Here is a 13,642-nt window from a genome sequence, read left to right as displayed (position 1 = left end):
CAACGTAATACAGAAAAATCATTCAGTAACATCCGATATCTTTACTGTTACTGCAACAGTAACATCAGCAAATACTGAACCTTACCAATATCCAGACTCACACGTTTTTCTGAGTAAATACAGTTAAACAATATATCTTCCAATATAATATACAAGACTGAGTTATTTCCAACAAACTGCTTCCTGAAGGTTTAAGGCTCTCTGGGATTTCAATGAGCTCACACATTTATTTAGGTAATTATTCAGTTTATAAACTACAAGAACAACGTTCAATCTATTTAACAGGTAAGTAGAAAACAGTGTAAAAATATCAGGACAAGAATCCTGAGATTAGTTCTTTGTTTTCATGAACTCTTAAAATCCTGCGTTCTGATTGGTTGAGCTGATTTTGGAAAATAAATAAAAAGAACTGTAGACATGACACTGAGGATGTAGTTATCTCTTAATCAGAATTACAGCAGGGGATGTTTTTCAAACCTCAATTAAACGGTTTTCAATCTCTCTCCGTCTTCACAGCCATACTTAAGTTCTTAACGACTTACCGTCATCCTGTTGCATTATTTGAAGTCATTAGTGCAGTGATAAGCACCTGAGTGATAAGCACCCTCATGTCCCCTCTCTCTCCTCGCTCAGATAAATGGCACAGTGACAGAAAACCTGTCTCTCTCTGACGCCGGGAAGCTGATTGAGAAGTCTCGGGGGAAGCTGCAGCTGGTGGTGCAGAGAGACCGGCGGCAGGTTCTGATCCGCGTCCCCCCGATGGTCGACAGCGACTCTGAGCTCGATGGTGAGAGTCTCTCGAATCTGACAAGCAGCAGATCCTACCCAGTGTAAAGACACAGCTGGCCACCATCATCACAAACAAACCCAGTGCATATGAACTTCATCTTATCAACTGTGGAAACATTTCTGCTGTTGTTGTTGTTGTATTTGTCCATCAAACCTGTCTCATTCATAAAATAAACGTTTTACTCACACATCAGCTTTATTGAATATTTCATATGTTCGACCAAACGACACCATGAGCTAACCAAACTGTCATCATCACTGACCACCGCCATCACTCTTTTATACCTGTTTTTAGTGTCACATGACCAGATGTGGGGCTCTGATTGGTCGGGGCTAATCTAGACAGGTGGTGTGAGTGGATTGTTTGTTGACCAAATGTTTGCAGCGAGGGGGGGGGATCGCTGAAAGACTTGTGACCCACTTTGTCTGCTTTTGGGACTGTTTGTGTGTGTGTGTGTGTGTGTGTGTGTGAAAGTGCTCACTCCCCTCAGGCTGGGTGATCTAATCCATCGTCATAATCCTGCTATTGGATATGACAGAATTTTCATTATTTTAAGGGTCGTACGGCTGCAGCCCTCTGGTTCCTGCCGCCCGGGATCACTGTGAGGGGAGATCTGTTGAACAATAGGAACTGATTGTGTGCGTGAGAGCGAGTCCAGGATTTAAAGCTCCATCCACATGGTTCAAATCACCTGAAGTGTTTCATCCATCCTGCCCTGATCCAGTGATTGAAAATCCCAGCACAACTTTTTATGAAAAACAGAATCAAAATGTCCCGCAAGGTTTCAAAGTCCAGATCGTCTACACATAATTACACTGAGCTCATCTACTCCTTTAAGTTATGCAACCATCATTTGTTTGTTCCCTTCTCTGCGTCCATGACCTGTGGCTCTTTGAATTGTGTAAATGTTTTTTTTTTAAATCTGCAGGTGCATCAAGGAGAAATGAAGTCTTTTACTCTTTCAGGCGAGTTGGAGAGTAATTACCTTGGTTCAGATATTTTTATTGTTATGTTGCAGATATCTCCGAAATAGAGTCGTACCGCTCCTACTCCCCGCAGGATGACAGGCGAGGGCATCACTCCGACCTCTCCTCCCACTCCTCCAATGAGAGGCTCAGAGACAAGCCCAGGTGAGCTGCTAACAAATCCAGCTGCAAAGAGCAGGAGGTCTTTCCCACCTGAAGACGTCATTGCTTGATTTGAGTCTCGAGTGTTTGAATCCCAATCTTTAGATCACTAAAGCCGAGGAGTCCAGCCCGGCTTCTGTTTGCCCAGTGTTTTTATTATCTGTGAGTTAAACACGGCAGAAAAATGAGGATAATGCAGGATTATGTTGATTTGTGCTTCATGAAGCTTAGCCAATCCTTCACATTAAATTAATGAGGAATTTCACTACGAGCTGTAACAACTGTACATATGTGTCTCATCAACCTTTCTGTATTTGTGTCGACAAATTTAAAGAAATGGCTCGTCTTTAAGACCTTTTCAACTCTTTTATAAGCTATGATTTACAGTAGAACATGTTTGAGGACTTCAGGCTGTAGAGGAACCAAAAAGCTTGTGATTGAAACAGAGCTTTGTCGTGGAAGTTGCCTCTGCTGCCTCTCATTACTCTGAACCTTTGAGGATCAAGCAATGCCTAAAGATAACTATTGAAACTTTGCACATCCATTTAAAATGTTCAGACTTTTCTTGTGGAGATATTTTAGCCTAGGAAGGTGTAAAAAAATCTGATGTTGAAAACGTAAAACACTTTCTGTATGTACGCCATTGACAGGTATTGGATCGTATTGGATTGTTTCAAATTAAAAAGGTATCTTGTAAAAAACGAGGTAGCGCCTGCGAGCTAGTTCAGCTAGTCAACTTTAGCAGCGGTGGTTTCACTCTTGACACGCCTCATTCTAAACTATCACCTGACAACTCCTCCTTTCATTTAGCGGTCTATTTAAGCTGCAAGATGTGTTCTTTCCCTGTCAGCTCTTCTTGATCAGCTCCACCACCTGTAGTCTCCGACTGCAGGGTTTAAGATATCCCATCACTCCTCAAATATCCAACATGTACAAGTACTAACATGAGCAGTCTGAACTGTAGCAGTGCTCACAGCATCTTTTCAGGTTTGGTTTTGGTTGAGGATGAACTTGAAATGACCTTCAGTTGAACCGGCTGTGTTTACATCAGTTCTTTAAAAGATAATAGCATCAATTCTAAAATTTTGGGGAAAAAATAAACCTCAAAAAAATGTCCCATATATTTTATTTTATTTTTTTACCAGGGAAGACCCGCCCAATAGGCTGGCAAAAATGGGAGCCATGCCGACCCCATTCAGAGCGCCAGACAGAGCTGTGGAAGACACGCCCCCTTTGCAGGCAGAGAGGGAGGAGCCACGTTCAGAAACACCTCCAGGTAATCGTGTTTCTTTTCCCAGAGTATATCAAGCTTTGATCCTTCACGCGTGTTTTGCAGCAGAGTAAATAAACATGTTTCGTTTGTGTTTCAGCTGTCCCAGCGCACAATGTAGCTCCAAAGGTTCACGCGTCGCAGAAGGTGCCGCTGAAGCCGAGCATAGAGGACCAGGAAGTATACGGGTCAGTATCTCTCGGCCACACTGATCTCCTTTCCTGTTGTTGTTGTATAATAATATATAACTCTGTATAATAATGTGTTTTTAATGACCAGGCCAAACACAGTGATGGTTCAGTTCCAGAAAGGAGACAGTGTGGGTCTGAGGCTGGCCGGAGGAAACGATGTGGGTATCTTCATTGCTGGCGTTCAGGAAGACAGTGCAGCTGAGAAGGAGGGCCTTCGCACCGGAGACCAGATCATGAAGGTCCCACTTCTTTTATTTCACATGCAGATAAAAGAGATCCTCATTGTACACTAACAGCCTCTGTTTAACATTTAAATACATAAGAGAAAGGCCCGATGACAGTCTGCTGTCACACCTACACTGTGAATATGTTGAACCTCTAACAGATTGTTGTGCGCTGTCTCAGGGTTCAACAGTTCAAGATGGGCTCAGCGACAAGTAATCAGCCTTTTATCAACTCAGAAGCCAGAGATCTGCTGTCTTATTCCTAATCCTTTGTTCACAAATCTCCAGTCCACCTTTCATTTCAGTATTCTCTGCAGTGAGCTCATCTTTTTAACGCTGAGTCTTTTCTGTTTTGTCTCATTCAGGTCAACAACATGGACTTCAGAGGCATGGTGCGTGAGGATGCCGTCCTCTACCTGCTGGAGATCCCCAAAGGGGAAGATGTTACCATTCTGGCTCAGAGCAAACCTGAGGGTATGTTAAACTTGACAACGCTTTTATACTTCTTCTCAATGAGGAATTACTTCTACTGCTACTGATGACTCTAATGATGAGTGTCTGATAAAGCTCTGTAAGGAAGAACTATATATATATATATATATATACAGTGTGTGTGTGTGTGTGTGTGTGTATATATATATACATGCATACATACATATACATATCTATGCACTGATGTTAGGGACCAACCGTGATATTTTGAGATACATTGTAAACCATATCTAATAAAACTGAGTGATTCTGTTTTGTTTCACTTTTCAGTGTACAAGGACATTTTAGCGTCTGGCAGAGGAGATTCGTTCTTCATCAGGACGCACTTTGAGTACGAGAAGGAGGCTCCGCAGAGCCTTCCCTTCAGCCGAGGAGAAATCTTCAAAGTGACCGACACGCTTTATGACGGCAAACTGGGCAACTGGCTGGCAATCCGCTCTGACAAAGACAACCAGCTGCTGGAGAAAGGAATCATCCCCAATAAGAGCAGGTGTGTGCAGCGCTCAGAGATGAAAGGCTCACATGTATCAGGACTCGTTATAGAAAGAGTTCAGGAAAACAAAGAGTCTGTAATTAGACATTTCGTTGACTCAAGTGTTTCATACTCCACCTTACAGAGCAGAACAAATGTCCAACGTGCAGAATGCTGCTCGGGCAGCTTCAGGTAACGACAGAGGTGACTTCTGGAGGCTGAGAGGTCAACGAGCTGCCAAGAAGAAAGACTTACGAAAGAGCAGAGAGGATCTGAGTGCAACCCCGGTCACTACACGATTCCCCGCCTACGAGAGAGTGGTGTTACGTGAAGGTACCTGAAATCTGACCTTTTTTTTTTTTTTTTTTTTTTTTTACCCTTTGCTCTTTCACTCCCCTGTTACCTTGTGAATGGATTTGATTTAGTTTCCTGTTTTCTTCCAGCTGGTTTCAGGAGGCCTGTGGTGATATTTGGACCCATTTCTGATGCTGTGAATGAAAAACTTGCCAACGACCTGCCCGATGAGTTTGTGCTTGCCAGTGAGTGTTTGTATCATTTCATCTTTGAGGTTGCACGCTGTGTTTGGTAGTGTTGTATGACATTTGGAGTTAACACATTGAATATTGAGAGTACATAAGGATGATAAATTCCTGCACATGTTCCTTATTCTATCAATTTGAATAATGTCTTCCCATCTCAGAAACGGAGCCCAAAGATGCAGGAAGTGAGAAATCCTCCGGAGTCGTCAGACTGAACACCATCAGACAAATCATCGAACAGGTAGGAGCCACACTGGAGAAACACTGCAGCTTTATTCAAATCCTGCTACATCGTCTAACACTCCTCTCCTTTTGCTCAGGACCGGCACGCTCTGCTGGATGTGACTCCCAAAGCTGTGGACACTCTGAACTACACCCAGTGGTATCCCATCGTCGTCTTCCTCAACCCGGACAGCAAGCAGGGCGTCAAGACCATGAGGAACCGCCTCATGCCCGGATCCAGCCGCAGCGCACGCAAACTTTACGAGCAGGCCGTCAAGCTGAGGAAGACGTGCTCACACCTCTTCACCTGTATGTCTTACTGTAAAGTAGTGCAATCTGAGGCCAGGCACAGATTGGCTTTTTAAGTTGCTAATTATAGAAAGAATCTGAAAGTTCAAATCCTTTTTGTTACATCACTCTCTCCAAAACCCTGATTCCAGTGATGAAAGCAAAAAGTACTGAACACTGAACCACCGCTCACATCTGTTTGGATTATAGTGAGACTTAGGTGCTTTTAACTGGCAAGTTTGGAGCACACAGCAAAACAATAAATCAAACGAATCTAGGAATCAGAAGACGAGAAACTCCTGTGCTCTGCAGGATGCAAGTACAGCTTCTATCAGAGCAGCCTGTTAGCGTTGAAGAGAGAATATTAAAAGCCATTGAAGCTCTGTTGACAGCTGCATCATGGCTGTCTCAGAAGAAATCTTCTGCAGCAATTGTCCCTGACAGTCAGGGATGCTAATGGGAGTGAGCCTATTTTAAATGTTGAAGATGCAGAAGCAGATGGCAACAAGAAGTTCTGTCTAAAACACTGGCTTACAGTCTCCGGTGATATTTGATTTAATCCACAAACTTAAATTTGCATTCTTACAACATTGTTAGACTAACAGAAAGTCATATCCAATCAGCACAGTCAGAGCCTGTCTTCTTCTGTCCTTCATTAATCGTTCCTCTGTGCCTACATATCCTACATGCTACATTGATTTTTTTTTTGTCTCTCACCAAATTTTTTCAGCAACTATTGACCTGAACTCTGCCAATGACGCGTGGTACGGCAGTGTGAAAGATTCCATTCAGGAGCAGCAGGACAGAGCCGTGTGGGTGTGTGAGGGCAAAGTGAGTCACATGATTCTCAGCGTTACCTCGCGTGAGCTTGATGTGCAACTCTTGTAAATACTTTGGGCACTGAGTACGTTTTCTCTCCTCAGCTGGAAGGTTCAGAGGAGGACCTGGATCTCCATGACGACCGCATGTCCTACCTGTCGGCGATGAGTGCAGACTACCTGAGCATGGACAGCCGCCTGACCAGCGACTATGAAGACACAGCAGACGAGGGCGGGGCTTACACCGACAATGAGCTGGACGAGACATTGGACGAGCCGCAGCCGGTGTCTGCCATCAGTCGATCATCAGAGCCCGTACTGCCAGACGAGGTGAGAAGGACCTCTGCTGCTGTACGCTGAATCTGAAGCACCAGACGCATCGTCTTTTCTATTTGGGCACATTTCGATTCAGCCTGATGTCGGTCCTGCCTATCATGAATCTTATTGCTATGTTGTTGTTTTTTTTAATTTAAAGTTTATTTGATGTAGACAGAAATTGCATTGGACAAACCAGATGCATTGATTTGAGCGTTTTAGCACATGTGCAAATTTGCAACAAGCGGCTTTTGAATGGATAAGACAATTAGGAAAGGAAAAAGAAGGAAGAACACTTTTTTTTTTAAATAAACCAATAACAACAAACCAAAAAATAGAATAAAACAACAAACACATGAAAGCAGTTTTCCATGTTAGTTTCAAACTACAGAGCAGACAGTAATCAGCAGGTAAGAGGTATTCATGGGAGCACTGCTGAGTCCTTTGTTAAAAGCAAGACTGTTGTTTTCTCATTTTCGACGGGTGGGTTTACAGAGAGAGCCGACGTGTTGTGTGGGTTTCAGCTTCACTTGACACAGAAGATTTGTTTTGGGGCTTTTGATGCCTTCGCTGTAGAGACGGAACAAAGGTTAGAGGTGGAAGAGCCACAGGTCGGACTCGAACACTTTGTACGCAGTGCACACGAACCAACCACTCGCCCTTCGTACACAGACTTATTCTGAATCCATTATCAATCAATCAATCAATCTTTATTTGTATAGCGTCAATTCATAACAGGTGTTATCTTGAGACTTTACAAAAGCAGGTAAAGGACCTTACTGTTTGTCTGTTAACATTAACAAAAGGGCAGGTAACAAGACCATGCTCATCGTTATGTTTACAAAAAGCAGGTAAAGGACCTTACTGATGGCTATATTACAAGAGCCCATCTTAATCAGTCATCGCGTGGCAAGAAAAAACTTCCTTTTAACAGGCAGAAATCTTCAGCAGACCCGGGCTCATGACGGAACAGCCATCTGCTAAACTGTGCTGGGCTTGAAATGGGATGGGGGAGATGGGACAATTGTCATTGTCAATTATCACATTGGTTTAAAACCAACTGCATGGTAGCTCAGGTTGTGGGTACGTGTTGAGTGTGTTTTGTCCTGAACTGAAAGCATAAGGAATTAAACATTGGAAAAAAACCTTAAACTGCTCTGATTGGTTTTTGGCTTTAAAAGGAGTTATGTAGCTCGTCCTCGGACATTGGGAAAGGATTTTGAGTTTCAAACTATTTTGCCGTGAATATGCAGCCTCTGAATACCCAGAAGTTTGTCCAAAAACCCCGTCTTTTAGAGAAGTAAAAGGTTTGTTCAGCCGGTTGTCGTGGTCAGTAGATCCACACAGGATTTACATCTCATTGTTGGATGAAAACAACGAGAACTCAGTGCAGAGCTGGGAAGGCATCTTCTCCGTTCTGCTGCAGCAACACACATTTTCTGCTCATCCGCTGCGTTCTTTCTTCACTTATTCCACTGATGTGTTTTTATTATCACCAAAAAATACACAGTGTTACTGCATGCTGCAGAAAATTCAGGGATTACTGTGCAATCAGAAGAGTCGAAGGTAAAACCTGTACTGTCGTTCATGTTCTGCTCTGTGTGCTCTTCAGTTGTCTCCAGGGACAAATAAAGTATTTTGAATGAAATGCACAGTTTGATAAAAGCTCCCTGCTGGAGCAGTGAGCTTTTATAATAATGTTACTGACTGTAGAAGCTGCTCTTCTTTCAAACTCGAGTTCTCATGTCCCTCGATTTCTCCCCTTTGTTTATTCACTCTCATTTCAAGTGTGTTTACATAATCTAACCTTGATTCTGTGTCTGTTTGTGTGTGTCTGTGTGTGTGTGTGTGTGTGTGTGTGTCTGTGTGTGTGTGTGCGTGCTTAGAAGTCTCACCCTGAACCCCGGGCTCGTGCCAGGTCAGGGAGCAGAGAGCTGCTGCACAGAGAGCCAAGCCCTCCCCCGTCTTTTGTCCCTGAACCCCCAAAGGTGAGATCCCCCCCCCCCTCTCTTTCTTCCTCCCATGACATCACTCTAATCTAACCGTTTCCATGATGAGCTTCAATGCCAATAAGCGAGCGGGCCCTCCTGTCCTCACCAGTCCTCTACCTCACAGGTGAGGGCCCAGACCCGGACGGACTCGTCAAGGAGCTACGACTCCCACTCCAGCAGCACCATCAGCAGTGACGCAGCGGGTGGACACAAACCAGCTCCGCCTCCCGTCTCCCTGAAGCCGAGCATGAGGGGTCTGAACCAGCCGCCTGAGGATCAGCGACCGGAGAAGGAGGAGGAAGACCCTGCAAACAAATCCTTCCTGGGCAAGGTTGGCATCATGTTTATTTCTGTTCATTCCACAAACGACATCGTCGGCTGGAGTCCCTTTAAGAAATATATCAGATTTAAGAAAGAGGCCTTGACTTTGAGAAATCATTGAATGATATATTAAATCCTTTTGACTTCACTGTTTCCCTCTTTTGCTCTTTTTGCTTCTAATATGAACTCCATGTAGAGAACGGGTGACCAGGTAACTGAATGTGTCAACATCTGTCTTCAATGTTTGTTTCCCTCCCTTCAATCCACAGTTACTCATCATCAGTCAGCACGCTGTTCTGCCATTTCATTCAGATAACACACTTTAAGCTGACAGTCACTCCTTTATGAATCATGCCACCATGTGGATGTGCTGTTCACTTCCGTTAAACATGAACGCTGAATTGTGAAAAGTGACTTTGGTTTGTTTCCTCTCAGATCAAAGCTTTCGAGAAGATGGACCACTTGGCCCGAGCTCAGAGGATGCTGGAGCTGCAGGAGGCAGAAAATGCTCGAGTCAGTTGGGTTTTTATTATCACCATTTGGGCCGAATAGGCCCTCGTGATTATTTTAAACCAACGCTGAAAGCAAGGATGGAGAATTGTATTTTTGTTTTCCAACAGAGTTAGGTTCAAAACTTTTCCTCACATTTGCCGAACTCCAGACACCTTCTTTGTCAGATTAAGTCTGACCCACATAAACTCTCAAACTGAGACTGGCAGCAGCTCATTACTCTACCAGTTCAGATCAGAGATCAGAGAGGAGCAGAGAGAATCGCTCCCATGATTCACCGCCAGCCACAACATCATCTTTTGTTGTTTTGTTAGAGCGCCCCCTGGCAGCAGGACCCACACACTGTGTGCTAGATTTTAGATTTCACATATTTGCTACAGTATGTTTTGGAAGCTAACAGAATAGTAACAAACGTTCAGAACTCCTGATTGGATAAAAGAGAAGAACATTTGATGGTGTTTGAGATAAGCATGTTTTATTGAGCAGTAACCCCTGTAGATGGGCTGCAGCCCCCGTGTGTTTAGATGTCTTGTAGTGTTTTATTCAAATGTTCTGACTTATCACGGTCTGCTCTTTTCTCTCTGCACAGCTGGAAATCGCACAGAAGCATCCGGACATCTACGCCGTCCCAATAAAACTGCCAAAACCCAACCTCAACCGTCCTCAGCCAATAGGGTAACACCATAACACTCACATGTTGTTGTTAGGATATTCTAGCTGTTTTAGCTTTATTATTACAAAAAAGCTGAAACTGTTGGATCATGTGTTTGTGTGTGTGTGTGTGTGTGTGTGTGTGTGTGTGTGTGTGTTTGTGTGTGTAATCAGTTCCAGCTCCAACCCCGAGCAGCAGACTCCCTTCAGGCCACAGTACTCGGAGAGCAGAGGACACGAGGACGACGAGGCCGAGTACCGCCGACAGCTGAGCGAACAGACCAAGAGAGGATACTACAACCCTCAGAGATACAAAGACACCGAGCTGTAGGCATGGAAACAACACCGTGACATCATCGACGCGTCACACACCATCACTACAAGCAGACAGTTTGTTTCCTGGGTAGCAGAACCTGAAGCTTCACCTTCATAAAAACCGTTGTTTTCTTGTAGCCAGAGAAGAGATGAACTCAGCTGCATGCCATCTTCTTCAAGTTTATACTAAAACTTTACGCTTCTCTCGGCCACACATACAGTTTACATACACACTTCTCCTTAACACAAGAACTATAAAGACAGGCCGGATATTTCAGTGTAAATATGCTTCTTTTTTTTTGTGTCTGCAGAGGATTTTGTTACGCGTTTATTTTTCCCAAATTCATGAACAACAGTTTTCTCACAGTTTACTATCACACATCAAAGCACAGTAATCTAAAACCAGCTGCTTATTAAAAGCCCAGAAGGATGTAAAACGTGTTTATTATTTTTTTTACATTTTTTTTTTTTGTCATTGTCAAGTTCAAACATTTAGAAAAACAACATTGACCAATATATATGAATCTGTACTTGTTGATCCTCTTTGGAGAGCAGGCGTTGGCGTATATTAAGAGAACTCAAAGGACTATATGGACTATCATGAAACCATTTGGGAAAATTGAGCGCAGTCAGAGCAATCCCAGGTATCATTCAGTGAAAAGTCTTTTTTTGTTTTCTGTGTGCAGATGTTAAAATCCTTTCTCATCCAATATTTAAAAAGTCTTAAAGAATCCTTGACATCCTTCCACACATTACAAAGTGTTGTTAGACGATATCTTCAAGGTAAATATGAGTCTGACAAAAAAAAGATTTCTTACTCTGTTACTTGGATGTAATGGTACAGCTGAACACGCTGCATCCGCACAATAGACAAAGAACTGAAGACTGCACTGTTTCCCCTTCACTCATCTCACAGCAGCTGCTCTGATCTCAGCCCACTCATCAAGTCCTCTCTCATTGATTTGACTCTGTTGATCCTTTATATTTACACCTCGTTGTGAAATATGTGTGCTATTCCAGGACGCGGCATATTAACAAGTGCCTTGTATTTCCTATGTTGGATCAAATTGAATAAATCAAACTGTACTGCTCAGTGACAGAGAAGAACGTGTGTGTAAGTGATAAAAAGAAGCACACAACATGAAATCATTTTTAGAAAGACGTCTGTGTTTTCAACAGATTCTTTGAATATTTGGCTTGATGTGAAGTCAGTGCACTTCCATAAAGTAGGAGGCTGTACAGGTGCCTGTATAGAATTTCTATACATCTGTAGGTTAGCTGGAGAAAAAAATGACACTCATTGTGATGCTCTTATGAGGCCGTGAAGAAAGTGAGAGATGTCTGGATTAAAGACGACGAGTCAGCAGTTTGTATTTCTTCTTTGTGTCGGCGTCAAACCAGAGACAATCACATTGTTCTCGTGTCTATGTTTTTATATTGAATAGAAACTGAACTCTGTCTCGTCTTTGTAAACAGCAGCCTCTGGAATGTGGTGAAGACAATCATGTTGTTTGATCATTTTCTTATTCATCTTTGTTAGTTTGTGATTTCTCTTTTTTTTTCAGTTTGTGATTTTAGTGGTTGAGAAAATATTCAAATAAATGAATCTCTTTTTTTACAAGCTGTTGTCTCTGACGTGTCTGCTTCCTGTTGTGTTCTTGGGTCAGTTTTTATTGAAGAAATCATCAAGTAGGATTAAGGCCATTTTTAGTGCCACCTTAAATACAGTTTATTACATTTTAAGTGCTGTGACATGAAACTACAGTACTGGATTAATGTTTTTGTGTTTCTGTCAGAAGTAGTCAATTTAATCTAAAACCCACTGCTGCCTTTTCAAAGAAGGGTGCTTTATGAGTTTAACTACAAACAGATAAACTGACAGAGCTGCAGGATTTGAGAAAAATATGAGATATGTTCTAACATTTAATGTGGAAATGACAACATGACAAGCACTAAAAGAACAAAAATCAAAGACTTCATAAGCTATTTTATCAGTTTCTTTATGTCTATCTCCTGAATCTCAAATAATTCAAAAGTTTCTGTTCTCCTAACACCTGCTTAACCCTGTAAAAGTTCACAGGGTTAAGATAAAGTGGAAAGTGAAAGTAGATAGGAGGGACAATCTGAATGCACCCATAATGTGTATCAGAGTCGGGCCAGATGAGTCTCAAAAATCCCTAAACAAATGCAGGAAGGTTAATACAAATTAAAAGCACTTAGACAAACATGTGTTTGATAATCCATGTATCAATGTACCAACTTCCAAATGTGTATTTGATGAAATTTGCAAATACATGACGTACATTTTTGAATTTTTATTGTACATATTTAAAACAAGAGATATTTGTGTGCGCATCACAAATATGTTTACAAATCTTTTTTATGTTAATTTTTTGTACTTATATATGATTGAAGCATTTGTGTATCTATCTATCTATCTATCTATCTATCTATCTATCTATCTATCTATCTATCTATCTATCTATCTACATACATACAACTCCCCAAATACATATGTGAGTTTATTTGCATTATTTATTTCTGTATGCATTTATTCATTGGCTCTATATATACAGACGCATGTTAAATAGTTTGTATTAGGCACAGCTATTTCTGTTTTGGATGAGCTTATGCAGGAGTGGTATCATAAAGTTTCTGTGCACACATTACTTCCCCTCTATGTAAGTATCACAAAGGCCTGTAAAACCAAATCTAATATAACTAAACTAAAAGTATAGTGTTTACTAATTAACACTAAACGAACAATCTAGCATTAAAAAAAACTTGAACAATACCGAAAACCAACAAAATAGAAATGTTGAAATGTTGAAGAAAATAATTATTACCCAAGCTAACTGCAAAATGACCAGCAAAACAAAGACAGCCGTGAACTACACAGGTGATAGCATTTGACCTGCTGATTAACTGCTGCCAATTTAGGTCCATTATTTAAAGTCTTTATTCAGTGTGTGCTCCTCATCTGCTCGAAGTGGGTTGGTCTATGATGGCAGTTGAAGATGTGAGCGGTCGTAGCTCACACCAAACTGTGGCAGTCGTATTCGCCCTGTGCTGTTTGGTGCCGAGTTTGACTTCTTTTAGCTTGGGA

The 13,642-nt window shown here is 42.1% G+C and overlaps 1 protein-coding gene across 8 annotated transcripts in view; it reads left to right on the top strand.

The window, feature by feature from the left end:
* Window positions 1-12,152, top strand: part of tjp2a (tight junction protein 2a (zona occludens 2)) — a 30,905-nt gene extending 18,753 nt beyond the window's left edge. For 3 of the 8 annotated variants that reach the window (XM_079364927.1, XM_079364932.1, XM_079364931.1), the window contains 19 exons: window positions 634-787; window positions 1,809-1,920; window positions 3,063-3,193; window positions 3,288-3,375; window positions 3,467-3,617; window positions 3,968-4,076; window positions 4,365-4,584; window positions 4,712-4,899; window positions 5,010-5,105; window positions 5,267-5,346; window positions 5,426-5,636; window positions 6,346-6,446; window positions 6,539-6,763; window positions 8,635-8,736; window positions 8,849-9,070; window positions 9,257-9,271; window positions 9,496-9,573; window positions 10,160-10,245; window positions 10,396-12,152. In XM_079364927.1, the coding sequence (XP_079221053.1) occupies window positions 634-787; window positions 1,809-1,920; window positions 3,063-3,193; window positions 3,288-3,375; window positions 3,467-3,617; window positions 3,968-4,076; window positions 4,365-4,584; window positions 4,712-4,899; window positions 5,010-5,105; window positions 5,267-5,346; window positions 5,426-5,636; window positions 6,346-6,446; window positions 6,539-6,763; window positions 8,635-8,736; window positions 8,849-9,070; window positions 9,257-9,271; window positions 9,496-9,573; window positions 10,160-10,245; window positions 10,396-10,552 (2,526 nt within the window). In that variant the 3' untranslated portion in view covers window positions 10,553-12,152. The remainder of the gene's footprint in view (window positions 1-633; window positions 788-1,808; window positions 1,921-3,062; window positions 3,194-3,287; window positions 3,376-3,466; window positions 3,618-3,967; window positions 4,077-4,364; window positions 4,585-4,711; window positions 4,900-5,009; window positions 5,106-5,266; window positions 5,347-5,425; window positions 5,637-6,345; window positions 6,447-6,538; window positions 6,764-8,634; window positions 8,737-8,848; window positions 9,071-9,256; window positions 9,272-9,495; window positions 9,574-10,159; window positions 10,246-10,395) is intronic. The other 5 variants (XM_079364930.1, XM_079364934.1, XM_079364933.1 and 2 more) reach the window with 3 other exon arrangements.
* The last annotated feature ends 1,490 nt before the right edge of the window (window positions 12,153-13,642 follow it).

The sequence above is a fragment of the Symphodus melops genome (assembly GCF_947650265.1).
Source record: "Symphodus melops genome assembly, chromosome: 16".
Lineage (NCBI taxonomy): Eukaryota > Metazoa > Chordata > Actinopteri > Labriformes > Labridae > Symphodus > Symphodus melops.
This window is presented reverse-complemented; position numbering and strand designations above follow the sequence as displayed.